Source organism: Gracilinanus agilis, chromosome 3 (assembly GCF_016433145.1).
Source record: "Gracilinanus agilis isolate LMUSP501 chromosome 3, AgileGrace, whole genome shotgun sequence".
Taxonomy (NCBI): Eukaryota; Metazoa; Chordata; class Mammalia; order Didelphimorphia; family Didelphidae; genus Gracilinanus; species Gracilinanus agilis.
The window spans coordinates 389,781,196-389,797,519 of NC_058132.1; the positions used below are offsets into that span (position 1 = coordinate 389,781,196).

Here is a 16,324-nt window from a genome sequence, read left to right on the forward strand (position 1 = left end):
TATACCAGGAGCCTAAAGAAACAGGCACTTAGACTAAATAAGAAAATGATCAAAAGAGAGTGGCACTGGGGCAGCTGGGTAGCTCAGTGGAGTGAGAGCCAGGCCTAGAGATGGGAGGTCCTAGGTTCAAACCTGGCCTCAGCCACTTCCCAGCTGTGTGACCCTGGGCAAGTCACTTGACCCCCATTGCCCACCCTTACCACTCTTCCACCTATGAGACAATACACCGAAGTTAAGGGTCTAAAAAAAAAAAAAAAAAAAAGAGAGAGTGGCATTAGGTGTAGGGGGGGAGGGGTGTGTGTAGGGGATGGGGGTGAGGAGGGGAGAGAAAGTTAATTCGAAATTCTGTTAAAAGCCTAAAATTATTCAGCCCAGCCACATGCCTATCCAAAAAAAAAAGGAATTTCACTTCTCACTGAAAAGGTGAAAAGGTAAAACAGAGGACTTTTCCCCACTTGCTGCAGAAAACTAGATTCCTAGTTTATTTCATTATTACCTACAATGAACACATTTTCACCTACTGACATTCAATGGGATTTGTAACAGTTTAATTGTCCTTTGAAAGGACACAGGGAAGTCTTATGTCAGTTTTAGCTTCACAATAATCTAAGAACCAGTTCAACCAGAATGATGGAGACTGTACTTGCCTGTCCCAAGTAGAGGGGTTTGTCACCAGAATGATGGCTGCATTGTGATCAGTGTTTTCAGCAATGGCCACCCTTGGGGAGTAGCTATTAAAGGGAAATGGATGTGCCATCCACATCATTTAGGAAATAGCCACATTGCTGAAACAATTTACCTTTGAAGCCCTGAGGAAAATGAGCTTCTGCCACAGGGTTAAAGGTTAGGCTTTGTCAAAAGAATAAGAGTCTAAAACTAACAAAAACAAATTTCTGCATTCAGTGATCTTGACTGAAGAGACACCAAGATCACAAAATTCATTGTGCCTTGCTACCTGATTTGCTCAGGGATATTATCAGAGGTGGGATTTGATCCCAGAAACAATGCTTCTTCCACTCTACATGCAGCCCCGCATCAGATAGCATCCTGAAAAATTAAACTTCATTGGGTTTAAAGACTTAATGCTGAAAAGTCTAGTCATGAATTTCTATAAGATTTCCAAATCTGGACTTAACAATCTTTAAATTGACATAAAACACCATTTGCTAATTAAAGCCCTTTGAAATCCATTTAGAATTCAAACAGCAATGAATTTGATCCTGTAACTATCTCTTAAACCTTAAAGACCTTTGAATATTCCTAACATCTTACAAGCTTGTAGGTTAAAAAAATTTTTCTCTATGAAGGAATTATAATACTCAGAGGTCATGAAGTTATTCCTAATATTAACTAGATAAATCCCTACTTACTGAAGAAGTTCATTTCTTTCATAGTAAAAAGATATCCAAGTCTACTTTGTAGTGAGTTGATTAAAAAATAAGAAATATGTATTTCTCATATTTTTACTGAAATAATTATTTCTTCTGCTCTTCCCACCCCTCAACCCCCACCCCCGAGTAAGGTGAATACTAGCTATTCTGTGTTGGAGATAGTTGTCTTCAAAATGTCCTGATGCTTTTCAAAAGTATTTTAGAGTTTAATTGTGGGTTAGGTTATTTTGTAAGTTAGAATTAGTTCTAACTAGTTTTTAACAGGGCCTAATAAAGTTTAGACAAGAGTTATAATGCAGATATGAGAGAAAATATAACAACTGGATTTGAGGACCTAGAGGAAAATTTCATTGTATAAATGAAATTAGACCAGATTGCTAACTTTGTGGAGGTCATCATTCAATTAAATTCAACAAACATTTAAGTATTGTGCTAGATGGGGGAGGTAAAGAGTCACATCTAACAAAGACTATTTTCAAGGTGCTTATAATCTGATTGTGGGAGGGGAGGAGTAATGTGCACATAAATAACTATGATTAAAAAAAAAGAAAGCAGGGGGTAAGAGTGAAATCTGAGCAAGATTCTGGGAAATTTGGGAGATTATTTTCAGAAGGGAGGGGGCCAGAGTTGGGCCTTGGAGGAAAGGAGACTTCAGCCTCTAGAATGGGCGAGGGGAGGGTATGAGGTGTTCAAGTTCCCTCCAGGCAGAACTCTCTCCATCAGGAAACAGTCCAATTTGTTTGTAAGAGAGTATATGAAGAGGGGAGTAATAGTTACTGAGGATAGCAAGGTAATCTGGAACAAAATTGTGGAGGAACAAGGAGTATATACTCTATTTACTTCTTGCCTCTTTTGTAATGAGGAGGGAAGGCATACCACAATCAGAATGTTCTGTTAGGCAACTACTCCAGGGGTAGACTAAAGGATGAATTCAAGCAGAGATAAAATAGAGGTGGGAAGGCCAATCAAGAAACTTTTTCAGTAGTGTCCAAAGGAGGTAATGAGGATCTAAACTACACTGGGCGGGGAAAAGTAGGGGACAAACTTAGGAGGATAGCTAGAGAGAACAGTCAGAAGGTGGAGATTGATGGGATTTAGGAGATAATGGAAAGGAAGAGTCAAAGATAGCTTCAGGGTTTTGTGTCCTAGGGTGAATGAGATATGATAGAGAGAGATAGAATACAGGATAGAAGCCTTGGAATGAGGTTGGGAGGAGGGCAGAAACAAAAATTTGGCATTTATTTGCATAGAGGTGATAAATGATACAAGGAAGAGAAGATCCAAGAAGCAGAAGGAAGATGGCCAAGGACAGAACCTTGTGGGACACTCACCCACACTGGAGGAACCACTTGAAATGAAGTGGCTGAATAACATAGTTTCCATAGATACAGGTAAACTTTCCATTTATTTTAGGTTAATGAAGATCTACTTAATATAAAGCCACAATTGATGATTTGAAGCTTATTATTATCAAAACAAAAGAAAATTCATTTAAAATATGTTTATCTTGAAAAGCCATAAAGACCCTAATAAAAATGAAGACTCTCTTTTCAAAGGTAATTGTTCTGTGCTTCTATCTAAAGCAAATCCTTCAAGGAAAAAGCAACTTGAAATGTAACTTGTTTCAATTTAAAAGACTCTTTTTCAAACACAATATTACTTTGTTACCATTTAAACATCAGCATTTTACAATATGTATAGAGGCCAAGCAATATTTTCTAATAAAAGAATAAACTATGGTTTGAGTTCTTCTGTTTCAATCATTACCTGAAGAGCTAAATTAACTTGCCTGTAGCGTCAAACTTCAATAAGTTGAACACAAATATGAGAGCCCTAATGAAGACTGCATTTCTCAATTACTTTAAACAATTTCACATAATGATAATTGTCTTGGTGTACATTCTCTCTCATTTTGGGGGTGGGGACATAAGTATGTGTCAAAGCTGAGAATTCTAACGGTATACATATATAAACATTTTTTACCTAATATTCCCAAAATACCACTCAAAACTAAATCACCTCTATATATCATTAAACTAGAGTACTAAAATAAATCCTGCTGATTCTGAATAGTAGACCTAAGAAATACAGCTAATATCCTTTCCAAATTTCTATAATCTTCAAACTCAAATGATATGACAGAAGAAACTTATTCTATAATCAGCAGGTTCTTCTGGCCTCAATAACTCTGTATTAAACTCTCATCCTTTGTGCTTCACACAGGATTTCGGCCTGCCTGTTCCACAAGATTGGTGACTAGAAAACTCTTTTGTGATTCACCGGTATTATTGTGGATGGGACTCTCACACACTTAAAAAAAATTAATCATAATGAAAGACGGAGATGAATATATGTCTAAAAATAAATAAATAAAGCAAGGGGATGTAGCAGCAGCAGACTTTAGCAAAAGTACTCACGCAGAATCTACTGGCCAGAAGTTGATCAGAGTAACAGGACTGCAAGACAAAAAAATGGGGAGGTGAAGAGAAAGGCAGAAAAACTGAGCAGCAAAATAAACAAATAATTACAGAAGGTAAAAATAAATTAAATCCATCTGACCAACATGAACAACCATGAAAAGAAGCAGCCAAAAAAAAAAAAAAAGTGGAAAGGTGTGAAAAGAAGATCAACCAAGCTGCTATATGATTGCCATTAAAGAGTTATTAGAAAAATAGAAGTAAAGTTGAAGGGAGGGAAAAGCCACTTTGGCTTCATTCATGAACATCTTTACTGATTGTTTTCCAAAAATTTCATGTGCCAATATTTTGTTTGAAAGGAAAAATAAAATTCAGCAACAGGAAATTTACAAGAGCAAACAGATAAAGATAGGAAGAAAAAAAATCTTTTTTAAAGGGAAGGTCTCCATTAAATATTAAAATTTCTAATTTCCAAATTGCCACATCTTTTATAAAACCTTGCAAGGCAATTATCAGAAGCAGATACATTATTCTCTTGTACACTGAGATTAGGTCATGGGGAAAAATGGGCTTAAAGAAGCAAGAGAAATGGCAATTGTGTTGTCAGCTTGAGTCACCCAGCTAAAATAAATCTGATGAAAGGAATGGGAAAGCACTTAGGAAGTGAAGAGAGGTAAGCTCAAGTGTGTTTCAAATAAAGCTCAGGTTTGCCTTCACCGGTACTCACGTTTCCATGTTGTCCCCCTCTAAGACAGTTTGCACAGGCAGATACCCCATTCGTGGATGCTTCGCAAAATACCTTTTTGTTCGAAATTTATTTTTTAGTACCTTGGCAAAGTCTCGAACATCTTCCCCTGAAGTTGTCTAAAAGCAACATAAGGGTAAAATCAGATTTAACTAAACAAGAAGCATCAATTTCTCCTTATGCAGCCAACGAAAAGGGCTTCCAGGTCCAGGAGCAGTCAACGGACCTGAGTGTCCAAGAGTTTGCATAAATATTTCACAAGATACTCCTCTAATTCTTAATGTTAATGAACTTTTTGTCTTCATCAAAAGAATAATAATGAGGCATTATGATGCCTGCCTTGTAATCTTTCTTGAACTCCTTTCATGAAGATGAGCCAAGTGAAAAATATAAGATGAGAATGATTCATACAATCTCAAAGCTGAATAGGAAGATATTTAGTTCTAATTCCCTCAGGATTATCTCCACAATAAGTAATTATCTAGCTTTTGCTTGAAGCCTCTAATGATAAAAAATTCACTACCTTACAGATCAGTCCATTTCATTATTTGGACCTTTCTTTTTTTTTCCCCCCTCATGTTCAATTGAAAGTTGCCTTCTTGGGATGAAGTAGAAGAGGTATAATCTTTCTTCTGTGTGACAGCCCTCAACATATCTAAAGACAAGTATTGTAGCCCCTCCAAAGTCTTTTCTGCTCCAGGCTATACGCATTCTCAGATCCTGTGTCCTGAATAGACCATCTACTGGATCCAGACTCTGAAATAAATATTCCAATGATTCCAGAGATTCTGCTTTTATCAGACCTGATCTTTCAAACCAAATATATTCTATTTCCATCAAAAGAATTCTGGGCTTTTCTAATGACAAGAGAACCAAGATTCATTCTAAACCTCTTTAAATAATAAAATATGTGCATAAAAATAAATATGGTTCCTCATTTAAAGGGAATTATTGTTACAGCATTTCATCACATAATTCCTTATATCATTCCTTAAGAATAAAAATCTCTTTCTGGAGTTTAGTAAATTCTGAATATTTTGAATAGGAACAACCAAAATCAATACTTTAACGTTTAGCATATTACAGAAGATCAGCGATTTAAGGCCAGAGAGAACTCTTGTAATTAATATTGCAGATAAATGAGTGCATATGCACACATAGACATACCCAGTAAATTTTGGTCTCTAGCCCCATTAAGAAATATTGGCTCTCAAATCTGGGAAAACTGAAAGTAATTACAGTGATTTCATGAGATTATAGAGAACTAAAGCTCTCCTAAGTTACAGTAACATAACTTACTGGCGTGCAGTATTCCACCATGGGGTAGTGCATTTTATGGCCTTTTGCGACTCGGCCAGAAAAGAAGCAGCTTTGGCAGATGTCATAGTTAAAGTGCTTTAAGCTCCTGTACCTGGTTAGGGGAGAAAGAGGGGGAAAAAAAGGTTTTTTTCAAAATTTACTTTAAAAACAACTAGTGAGGACCATGGTCTTGCTAAAACTTTTTTTCTAAACCAAAACAACAAATTCAATAGTATTACAGAGGAAATATTGAAATTCCAAAGAGACCTAAAATATCTCATAAAACCGATTTTATAGATGGTGAAAACTGAGGTCCAGAGAGGTAGAGTTCACTACCAGAGTGACACAAGTGTTTTAATGACAGAGCTGGGACTAAGCCCAAGGTGGCTTCTAATCTGGTGTGATTTCTACAACACTGTCCCAGGATTCCTATATCCTATCCAAAATTCTGCACAAAGATTTTATAACCGATATATCATCCTGTAAACATATTGAAGGAATCAGTTTTTACTTCAAATTTATGGGAGTTTTGGAAATATTTTTGGTGCAGTGAAAAAATACTGGCAAACATCCAGTCTATTAACAAACTAGAAGTTTTAGGATACACACTTTCTATTTTTAGAAGAAAATCACTAAAGCAATTATTTTCCAAAAAGGTAAAGAAAAATAAGGAAATGCTATTGGCAAAAGCTAAAAGAAAACAAAACCCGTCAGCTAAATAGGGACATACTTTAATCATGTTTCTGACTGATTCATGACTCATCTTCCAAATAATCATTTTGCTACTTCGTACTTTTATCATACCCTCTTTCCCTTCAAAATGCCTTCATCGATACAAATAGCAGACCATACTCCAAAAAAAGGTTAAAATTGTGCTAGGTTGGAATAGTTATAATTTTAGATTCGTAAGTGATGATCTTTTCCCCTTACTCTGAAAGCTAACATATTAGCTACTGTCTTTTCTTTTCTTTTTTTAGTTTAAGTTGCTTTCTCAGATCAGAAGAGTTTAGTCAAATCAAGAAAACCAATTACATTCTGCAAAATGAATAGGAAAACTCAGGTGTCATTTCATTGAAAAATAACACTAATCTCTTTCACACTCCAATATTCCTTTTGGGAGTAAAGCAAAACGAGGATTTCTAAATGATATATTCCAATGGAGGAATGGGAGAAATGTACCACTGTTCTTTGAAGTATATATTTTTTAAAAGCATTTCCCTTACTCTTTCTTTATAAATCCTCTCCCCATATTTCTCCCTGACTAGTAGAGAAAGAAAAAGTAAGAAATGTAATGCAGCCTCCTGCTGCATCCCCACCTGAAGTCATCATTCATACCTGTCAGAAACCAGGACAAAATAAGGGTGTCTTTGTGCTAGGGCAGCCTACTCACGGTTGTCTATCTAGGCTTTAGAAAGCTTTTGTAAAACCTCTCGGTAAACAGCATGATATGCAGAAGGATAAATAGCAATGGTAAAAGAACACCATGAATAAAGAGCACACCAAACCACACAAAGTAGCTATTAAGGAACAAAGTGATAAAACAAGTCTAACCATAATTGAAAGAGAGTATTTACTTAGCTGTTAAGTGGATTCTGAACAGGCATACCAATATATAGCTATTTTACAACACAGTAGCTTATTCATTGCTATGGAAACCATGCTGCTGATCCAGATGTTAAAGCAGATCAACAATTTTCTGAATTAAGGAGTGAGGATTATTATCAAATAACACATTCATTTAAAGAAAGAACACACATACAAAAAGGTCAAATGGCTAGAGTTTTAAGACAGAAATTGTGCTCTTTTTAAAGCACATCAGGCTTCCAAGAGATGCTCCTTTCTTAGCTGTGTAACCTTGGGGCAAATCACTTAACCTTTCCAGACCTTGTTTTTCTCAAATGTAAAAGAAAAGCATTACCCTAGACTCCAAGGCCCCTTTCTATTGTTAACATTTTATTATTCATTCTTTTTTTCCCTCCACACTTTGAAATAAAAGACTCTTGGTTTTCAAGTCTCTGGGTGAATTTATCATTCATTTACATACTTTATGTCCTCCTGGACAGCAATTCATTAAGATACTATCTGGAGAGGCTAATCAGGTATTTTACATTTCAAGAATAAAATTCTGTGATTACTGAAACAAGTCCTGGTGTGAACAGTGGGGTGAGAGGAAGAGAAAGGAAATTGAAGAAGTTGAACTGATATGACAGCTCTTTTACTCAGCCTGGTTTCCCTATATTAGAACCATCTCCTGACTCTTTGAAGGTTTTTGGAACGAGGTCTTAGATTAGACTCAAGAGAGGGACTCTTTTTTTCCCCCCTCTTTTGTGACTGGAATTTTTGAGACCATCTTACATTCTCTTGTATATGGATGTTGGAGTTTTGTTTGGTAGTTCTGGGGGAAGAACAAATATATTTGAAAGATGTGGTTTTCTACTGAGTGAGGTTTGGAAATGAACATGGAGGAAGAAAATACCTCTATCCATATCAAATCGGTGCTGATTTCATTGTCCCTGTTAAAATTTCTCTGTGTTTACTTTAGTTACTAGAAAACTAACAGTTTCTGCTAGAGAAAACACAAAATCTTATGACTCTAAAACATTCACTGAAAAATAGGATTTGGGATGGGTTGGTCCTATACCTGAATCCAATGATGGGACACTCTTTACAGATGTTACACTTTGCCTGGTGCTTGGCAGTTTCTGCAGCAGCCACCCTATGTAGCACAGGCAGCCACACCATTGATTGGGGTTCCAGCCTCATCCAATCCAAGAAGAGGGCTGCTTCTATTTCTGGCTTATTGTTAGCCTGTAAGAGGAGGAGAAAAGAAGGAAAGAGAAAGGATGAGGAGAGGAAGGAAGAAGTCAGCTACAGGGAAATTGTTTTTTCTTTTACAGAAGTATATACAAATAATTCTGCTTTTTCAACATAGTAACATCCCATTAAACATATGGTAGAACACCATTTTTTCCATACATTATTTGGTCAACAAATTCCTTCAGAAATTCTCTGCTACCCATTAAATGGACCAAGTCAATGCTGTTTCTTCTAGGAAAGCCATTTAAAAAAAATCCCTTCCCTTTTGTCTTAAAATCCATACTAAGGTATCAGTTCCCAGGCAGAAGAGCATTAAGGGCTAGGTAATTGGATTAAGTGACTTACTGAGGGTCACACAGCTATCCACTGAGCTAACCCATTGCCACTGGGAAGTCTTTTCTTATATTTTCCCTCTCTTTTGCTTCTTTTCTATACTTTGTATTTATACCTGTGTGTAGTTAGTAGATTATAAGTCTCTTGAGAACAGGGACAGAATCATTTTTGTCCTTGTATCTGAAGTATCCATTAGTTTATTTTGGAGGGTAGGAGGAACCTGAACCTATTTTTTTCATCAGTTCCTAGCATGGAAGTTCAGATCATATAAGTCACACATCTGTCAAGTGTCAGAAGCAAGGTTTTAAATACCTAGGACTTTTTGAATCTATATTCAACCCTCTATAGTATACCTTGCATAAAATATATAATTGTTTTTGTTAAAGTTAATAAATTTGTGCTGAAGATACCTGTGTGTGTCTTAGCCTGCTATTTTCTACTTTTTGTAATCTAGAGGTCACTTCCTCTTTATAAGATTCCTTTTCCTCATCTATAAAATTAAGAAATTGGGAAAGAACGCTATCCACATCCAAAGAAAGAACCGTGGGAGTAGAAACACAGAAGAAAAACATCTGCTTAATCACATGGTTTGATGGGGATATGATTGGGGATGTAGACTCTAAATGATCACTCTATTGCAAATATTAATATGGAAATAGGTTTTGAACAATGATACATGTAAAACCCAGTGAAATTGCTTGTTGACTATGGGAGGAGGGATGGAGGAGGAGATGGAAAGAACATGAATCATGTAACCATGGAAAAGTGTTCTAAGTTAAATAATTTAATTAAGAAATTGGGCTGTATGACCTCTAAGTCCCTTTTAGCTCTAAATCTATGGTTCTATATGATAACGTAATCTCTGTATATATTATAATTCTATATAATCTATGTTCAATAACAGCAGCAACCCATTTTTCTCTAAACTCTATAGAAGCCCCCAGTGTCTTTACACAGATAAACATTTTTTTGAAACTGAAAGGATTTGTTTCCAGTTCACTGAGATGATAAAGGAGGCAGACAATTTACGTATTCATTAAACAGCTAAAAAAACAGATCAATGAAATGTGAAGCTTTGAACAATGAAAACTACCAGTTCTAAATGAATAATCTTATGATGAAAACTGGCCAATTACTTTGGCAATATTCTCTTTCTTCTTGGAAAGTAAAATAATTCAAATGTAGCTAATAATCAAGGGGCTATTCAAATCTGAATAAGCCAAGAGTGAGATATCTAGTATGCAAAAAGGCAACACCTTTATAGTATTCTAGGGCTCACTGATGATTTCTGATAAAAAAGCAACAAGATATAAAAAAAGCTATTTTAGTTTTTTGCTATACAAAATGCTAAAAAAAAAAAAAATCAAGTCCTAGTTTTTAAAAAATGTTTTCCAGAAGATGTGTTGATACAATTTTCAACAATTATTTTCTACCATTTTGAGATGCATGTTCCCTCCCCTCCTTCCCACCCCTGCTCCCAAAATCAATGCAGGTATAGGTTGTACGTGTCATCATACAAAACATATTTCCACATCTGTCATTTGAAAGAAAATGCATATCACTTACAGGAGAGAAAATTTCGTGGAGGAAATAAAATAAAGAATGGCTTGCTATTATCAATTATCTCCATTCAGACAGCCTTTTTCATCATGAATCCCCTGATCCTTGCATTGTTGAGCCACTCACAGATGATCATTATATATTATTACTGTTACTATGAACAACATCTTCCTGGTTCTGCTCACTTCACTTTGCATCACTTCACAGAAGTCTTTCCAGATTTTTTTGTGACAAGTTCTAGTTTTAAAGTATTTATTGAACCCATTCTCAAAGCATTACATTACTTACTTTTACTGCGAAATGAGTGGGTTTTTTTAAAAATCTAAGTCCATAAAAAAACTGAGCCCTTAAAAACTAATCCAATTTCCTATGTAATGTTGGAATTCCAGTTGCATCATATGCCTCATAGCTTTGCTCTGCTCCAAAACCTGAAGGGATAAGGAATTTGCTACCTAAAAAGGCAGTCCATTCTTTTAGGATGGAATAAACATTCCCTCAAACAAATAAGGGGCTATAAAGTATTGAAGGGAGATTAGGGTTATAAACTCCCAGGGGTGGGAATGTGGGTAGGAATATGGAGTAGAAAGCAGCTTGAACGGAGATAAAAGATAAGCACACAGTGTTTGTCCTGACTACCGGCTATCAGGGAAGCTTATTCTTAAGAATCATATAGATAACCAAAGTCCACTAAATGAGTTGGAAACTGCATTTTTGTAAAGAAATTTGACCCTGGGTAAAAACTGGATCCTTCTAGGATAGAGACAAAAAACCAAACCAAACAAAAAACAAAAGAAAACAAACAAAAGGGAGAGGGAGAGGATAAGGAACAAAAAAGGACAGGATCTATTTTTGTTCTTAAGGGTGTTTTATATTATATAGGTCTCTGGAAAGAATGAACAAATAAGTCTAGGTCCTTCAATGGGTGCTTGTTCATTCAACAAGTGGGTCATAGAGCAGTGGTGATGAATAAAACGGAACCAAAAATTCACATCATAAAGTGTCCAAGTTGTTGTCGATGAGAGGTTGGTGGGAGGTAGGGAGGAAGGGAGGAAGGGCAGAGGACATTTAGTACACATTTAATTTTTTAAAATTCTGAATGATCAGAAAGTTTCTTCTTCCCTACGTAAAAGGTTAAAATGACCCTTTTAGGGGCCATTCCAAGAAGTGGGAGTTCTACTAGAAACTTCTGGGGATGCCAAATATCTTGTAACTCAGTGCTTGGGTCCATTGGAGAGGAGGAAGCTTTGAGGATGCTGCCTGGTGACTCCACTCTGAAAAGCCTTGTGCCTTTTGTAGGAGACAGAAAATGCTGAGTGGTCCCTCGGTCCTTTCCAGAGCTGCATCACATGACAGTGGCAAGTACCAAGATGTGCCTCCTAGACCTTCTCTGTATTTATACCAAAATAAAATGCTTCCCTCAGACTTCCAAGACATCCTTATTCTTCCTTCTCAAAACACATAAAACAAATCTAAGCCTTTGGCAAGATCTTTTACAAGAATGGTTTCCGCTCCCATAGCAATATTTAAAATTGGCTTTGAATCATCCATGTTTTCTTTTCCTTAGGTTAAGGGATCCCTTATTTCTTCAATTGAAGGCATGTCACATATATCCCAAAGGTGTCAAAACTAGAAATCTCCTACATAAATGAAAAGTTTGTGTTGTTTTTTTTAAATATGGGAGCTTTCTACAAATATTATCTCACTTGAGCCTATAACAACACTGGGAAAATAGATGCTATTATTTTCCCCATTTTACAATACTGTAGAAAGTAAGAGAGACAGGGGTTAAGGGACCTATGCAGTTATGTAGTTGGCTAAGCATGGGAGGCCAAATTTGAATTCAGGTCTTCCTAATTCCTGGCCCAGAGGTCTATCCACTGTGCCACCTAATGGGGGATGGCAAAACAAACTAATATAAACATAATGGAATATCCCTGTACCATAGGAAATGTTGAATATGAAGAATTCCTATGAACTGATTCACAGCGAACAGAACCAGAAAAAAATATACACAATGAATAAAATACTGTAAAGGACAAAATAAGAGTGAATACTGTATAATTAGAGGAGGGAAGATATCCTTTCTTTCTAGAGGGAGTTTGGTGGTCAGCAGTGGATAGGATACTGGATCTGGAATCAGGAAGCTTGCCTGCCTCAATTTAAAAAACTATAAAATGGGGATAATAATCCCCATAATAACCCCCCAATATTATAATAATAATAATAATAATAATAAATAGCACCAATCTCCCATGGTTTTTAATGAGGATCACATGAGATAACAATTATAAAGTGCCTGGTACATATCAAGCACTTAATAGATGCGAATTCCTATCCCTTAAACACCCCCTTTGCAGAGATGGAAGGAGTCTGTACGAATGTGCAACACTGTAAACAGCAGAACTTCACTGGTTTATTAGTGAATGAGCTTTTAAAATTCTTTGTAAAAAAGGAATGGATTTGGTTAAAAGAAATGAATTTCTGGGTAGTGGAGGATACAAGGATTTTAAAAAGTGAAGATAATTCAAAACCAATGGATATCAATGTATTTTTAAAAAACTTATAGTGGCAAAGTTTAAGCCTGGATCTGATGATTTAAGATGTTTTAAGATTAAAGAGTGTTGCAAAAAGATTTCAAAGCAAAAAAAAAATTCACTTTTAGCAAAAAAAAGGGCAACAAACATGGTATATCTTCCTGATGGTTTACGATTCCAACTAGTATCTTCTGGCACCATGCAAACTTGTCAATAACTTCCTTAAAATCTGGTATCCAGAGTTAAACAATATTGACAGGGAAGCTATCATTTCCATCGTTCTGGGCACTAAACTTCTATTAATATATTAGCATTTGGGACATGTACTTCAAACTTTAGTCTTATATTAAATAGTTATTTAAGGCATCTTGTTCACTTTCACGCAAGCTGAAGCAGAGTATAGAGCTTTAGACTTGGGCGTAAGACAAGCTTGCATTCAAATTTTGTTTCAAACACCTATTACATGTGTGACCTTAGCAAGCCATTTGCTCTCTCAGTCTCTCTTTATTTTGTAAAATAAAGGTGTTGAACGCAATGGTCTCCAACATTCCTCTCTGCTCTAAATCTATATTTCTAAAGTATTAATTCTATTTCTCTTTTGTCTCATATTTTTCAGTAGTTTTTTGGTAAGATTTTTTTTACAAAAAATGTTAGTTACTATGTAAATACACGTATATTTATATAATATGTATTTTACTTCTTGTCTACTAAATACATTTATGAAATAGCAAAAACATGGTTTTATACTTTGGCCTACAGGTGATAAAAGCCACCTATTCTAGAGTTTGTCTGATCAAAAGAAAGATCAAAGTGACAACACACTTCAGAGACACAAGCCCCCTACAGTAGCATCCTGGCCCCTAGACTGCAAATCAGTGTGATTGCAATCATGATGAAATAATCATTTCTTCATATTCAGGGTTGATCAAACCTTTGCTGGCTGGGTTCTCTACAAATTAGAGAAAATTATATTGATATAAAGATAGTTAAAAGGTTAGAAAGAATACCTATGGAAAAAAATTCAAGAAATAGACTGTTAAGCCAAAGGTACAAGAGAGAAAAGGACAGAAGGAGAAACTTAATCACATTTTTCAGTTATGTGATTGTCTCTTATGGAGCGGATGGTAACCAGCTGTTATATTTCTCCACCGAGGACAGAACAAGAAGAAACAGGCTTAAGTTGCAGCATGAGGAATTTCAGTTGTTATCCATAAATAATTTCCTGACACTAAAGGTTGTTAAACATTAGAATGATTTACTGAAGGGAATTGTGGAATCTTCTCAAGAGAACTAGAAGATTCCCACCTATTTCCAATGGTGTAGTTCTGTATTCTGCCCGAAGAGAAGATGGTAAACTTCTCAAAATCCAGTTCAGCATTAGACCAACATGAAAAGATCCCAATGATTCAAAACTTATTTGTTGACACACAGTAATGAACTGACCTTTTGGAAATCACCTTTCTTTTTTCTTTCATTTCTATTATAAATTATCTGGCAAAATATAATACCATTTCTTTCTTTCTTTGATAGTCATAGCAATTTGAAAAACAGACATATTTTGAAGCTAGCTTAAGGGAAATGAGACCAAAAACAAACAAAAAAAATTGGCTACTTTGAACTAAATTATGATCATTTTATAGCATATCACTGAAGAAAGAATGAGACATAAAAAGTCCTCACCAAGAGAAAAATAAAGGAACCCTATTTCCTGATATAAGCAATGCAAAACATGATACTATATAATCTCTTGAGCCATGGCCTGTCCAAATTCTCAAGACATCCAATACCCATTTCTATGGCAGAGTGCAGTGTCACTTTTACCCACATGCCCACATCCAGGTTCTTTCTTTGTAGATCTGTAGATTTTTGCTACATTTTTCTCCCTTCTTTCACAATGGTCTGAGGAGTGATGGAGAATATGGTGACACTGTCTGTCTGTCTGTCTGTCTGTCTGTCTATCTGTCTAGGAGCTCCATGCCAACTGCTAATTTCAAAGAGGCCACAACTCACAAAGGGAAGTGTAGAAAATATAGGTAATAGAGGGCACCAGGGATGTTAAAATATAATCTAAATAGTTGTGGGTACACACACTGGGTTGTAGGAGAGACTGGACCAGGATAAAGAGTTCTCTGGATTTATCACAGGAATGGCAGTTAGTCTTAACTGTCACCCTGTTCTCCCTAGGCCAGAGTCTAGAAACAAGCAGGCAAGGTAAAAGAGGTTTAACAGCTTTAATTATGTTTAACTAAAAGGTGGGGAAGGGATTTCTATACTTAAAATCTAAAGGGCAAAACCACAGGGCAAGGGGAAGACTTATTTCTACACTAATCTAAGTGATCTAACAGGCAGTGCAGTCTCTGGGAGCTGATTCAAGCCAGGTACCAGCCAGCCTTGAACAGCACAGCTATGGATCAGAGGGGTGGCTTTGAGGGTTCTCACAGGTTTCCAAAGAGGTCCACAGGATGCCAAAATCCTAGGTGGTCCAAGATACCAAGAAGAGTGAGTGAACTTGAGGTGCTGTCCACCAGGTCTCAAACTCCTCCTCTGCTTGGTTCTGCTCTGTAGGTTTTCTCCTCTTACTGGAAATCCACCTCTACTCAGGATCCCAAGGAAATCAGGAAGCAGGGAGTCCTTTGCTCTAAGATCTCCCAGGGCTAACAACAGTTTTTGTCAACCCTTAATGGAGTCTCTTTCTCAGGGCACATACACTTCCTCCTCCTTCATTCCATCATAGAATGCTCCAGGATTCCTGCTAGGTCAACCTTAATACTTAATTAACTAACTAATCTTCCTCACAACAGAAGGAACCACAAGTTGTCACTTTTATTGAGATGACATTTTTTCTTCTCCAGGGAGAATATCTAGACATCAAGGAAGAAGCTAAGATGGGAATGAGAAGACTTCAGGGGCCCACCACCACACAGGGGCTACTTTAGTTGAGAGGAAATGCTCCTCACCATTTATGATAAACCAGTAAGTTCAGAAGAGACAAATGTATTTCAATCAATCAATTTATTAAGTGTCTATTATGTGCCAAGTACTGAATGCATTGGATTCTTAAAATAATGGAATCTTAACATATGGAACTTCTGAAGAAAATAATGGAAATAATGGAAAAGAAATCAAATACATTATTTGATAAGCTGGGGCTATAGAATCTTCCTTCAGGGTGAAGTACTATTTGGAGTCTCTCATGATGTTCAATCCAAACAAACCAAATGTAGTAAA

The 16,324-nt window shown here is 36.2% G+C and overlaps 1 protein-coding gene across 4 annotated transcripts in view; it reads right to left on the minus strand.

The window, feature by feature from the left end:
• The window catches only part of DMD (dystrophin), a 1,921,557-nt gene that overhangs the window by 55,315 nt on the left and 1,849,918 nt on the right, over positions 1-16,324 (minus strand). For 3 of the 4 annotated variants that reach the window (XM_044670154.1, XM_044670156.1, XM_044670155.1), the window contains 4 exons: positions 8,494-8,660; positions 5,853-5,964; positions 4,536-4,672; positions 3,809-3,847 (listed from right to left, as the gene is read on the minus strand). In XM_044670154.1, coding sequence (XP_044526089.1) covers positions 3,809-3,847; positions 4,536-4,672; positions 5,853-5,964; positions 8,494-8,660 — 455 coding nt within the window. The remainder of the gene's footprint in view (positions 1-3,808; positions 3,848-4,535; positions 4,673-5,852; positions 5,965-8,493; positions 8,661-16,324) is intronic. The other variant, XM_044670158.1, reaches the window with a different exon arrangement.